We start from the raw sequence: 647 nt of genomic DNA on the forward strand, positions 1-647 counted from the left end.
TCTGCCCGGCAGCCCTGGCCTCGCGCGCCCCAGCAGCAGCCACGGCGCCACCCACATGCACACCCCGGGACACGGACTGGCCGGCCCAGGGGGACAGCTGGGAGGCGGGACGCTACCTCGTGTGCGCGGCCCAGGCCACCGTCACGATGAGAAAGGTCATCAGGTAGACGGCGATCCTGGTGGCCAGGAGCTTCTGGATGCTTCTGTCAAACTGCTGGGACACGAGAGCAGAGCAGTCAGGGCCGCGCGGCCTCGGGCGGGACGGGCAGCCCGCTGCAGGGCAGGACCGCGGACCCCGCCGCTGCCGCCGGCCGGCACGGCCTGACCCGAGCGCGGGCTCCAGGCACCTGCTCCGGGGAGAGCTCCATGTGCGTCACAGGCAGGATCTAGGGGCCGGACAGCAGGGTGCTCTCAGGCGCTGCGGCCCAGCCGGCACCCACCCCGCCCCCAGGCGCGCGGGCACAGACCATCACAGTGGCGATGATGGACAGCAGGGCGTCGCTGAAGTTGAGCATGCGGTGGGAGTGCTGGACCCCGTCAGCGCGGTCCTCTTGCCGGTCAGGGGCCGGCTCCGGGGTCGGCGGCCTGGACATAGTGAGGCCTGGCGAAGGAGAGGTCCAGCTGGTGGGCTGGGGCCCGGGGACGGC

General features: G+C 72.6%; 1 protein-coding gene across 1 annotated transcript in view; it reads right to left on the bottom strand.

Annotated features, from left to right (window-relative positions):
• Nucleotides 1-647, bottom strand: part of TMEM175 (transmembrane protein 175) — a gene marked incomplete at its 3' end in the record, with an annotated part of 9631 nt that overhangs the window by 4148 nt on the left and 4836 nt on the right. Inside the window, exons 2-4 of the mRNA XM_012734889.1 lie at nucleotides 468-601; nucleotides 348-386; nucleotides 117-211 (exon numbers count right to left, since the gene is read on the bottom strand). Of these exons, the coding sequence (XP_012590343.1) occupies nucleotides 117-211; nucleotides 348-386; nucleotides 468-601 (268 nt within the window). The remainder of the gene's footprint in view (nucleotides 1-116; nucleotides 212-347; nucleotides 387-467; nucleotides 602-647) is intronic.

This window comes from Condylura cristata, unplaced genomic scaffold (genome assembly GCF_000260355.1).
Source record: "Condylura cristata isolate star-nosed mole 26May11 unplaced genomic scaffold, ConCri1.0 scaffold00088, whole genome shotgun sequence".
Classification (NCBI taxonomy): Eukaryota; Metazoa; Chordata; class Mammalia; order Eulipotyphla; family Talpidae; genus Condylura; species Condylura cristata.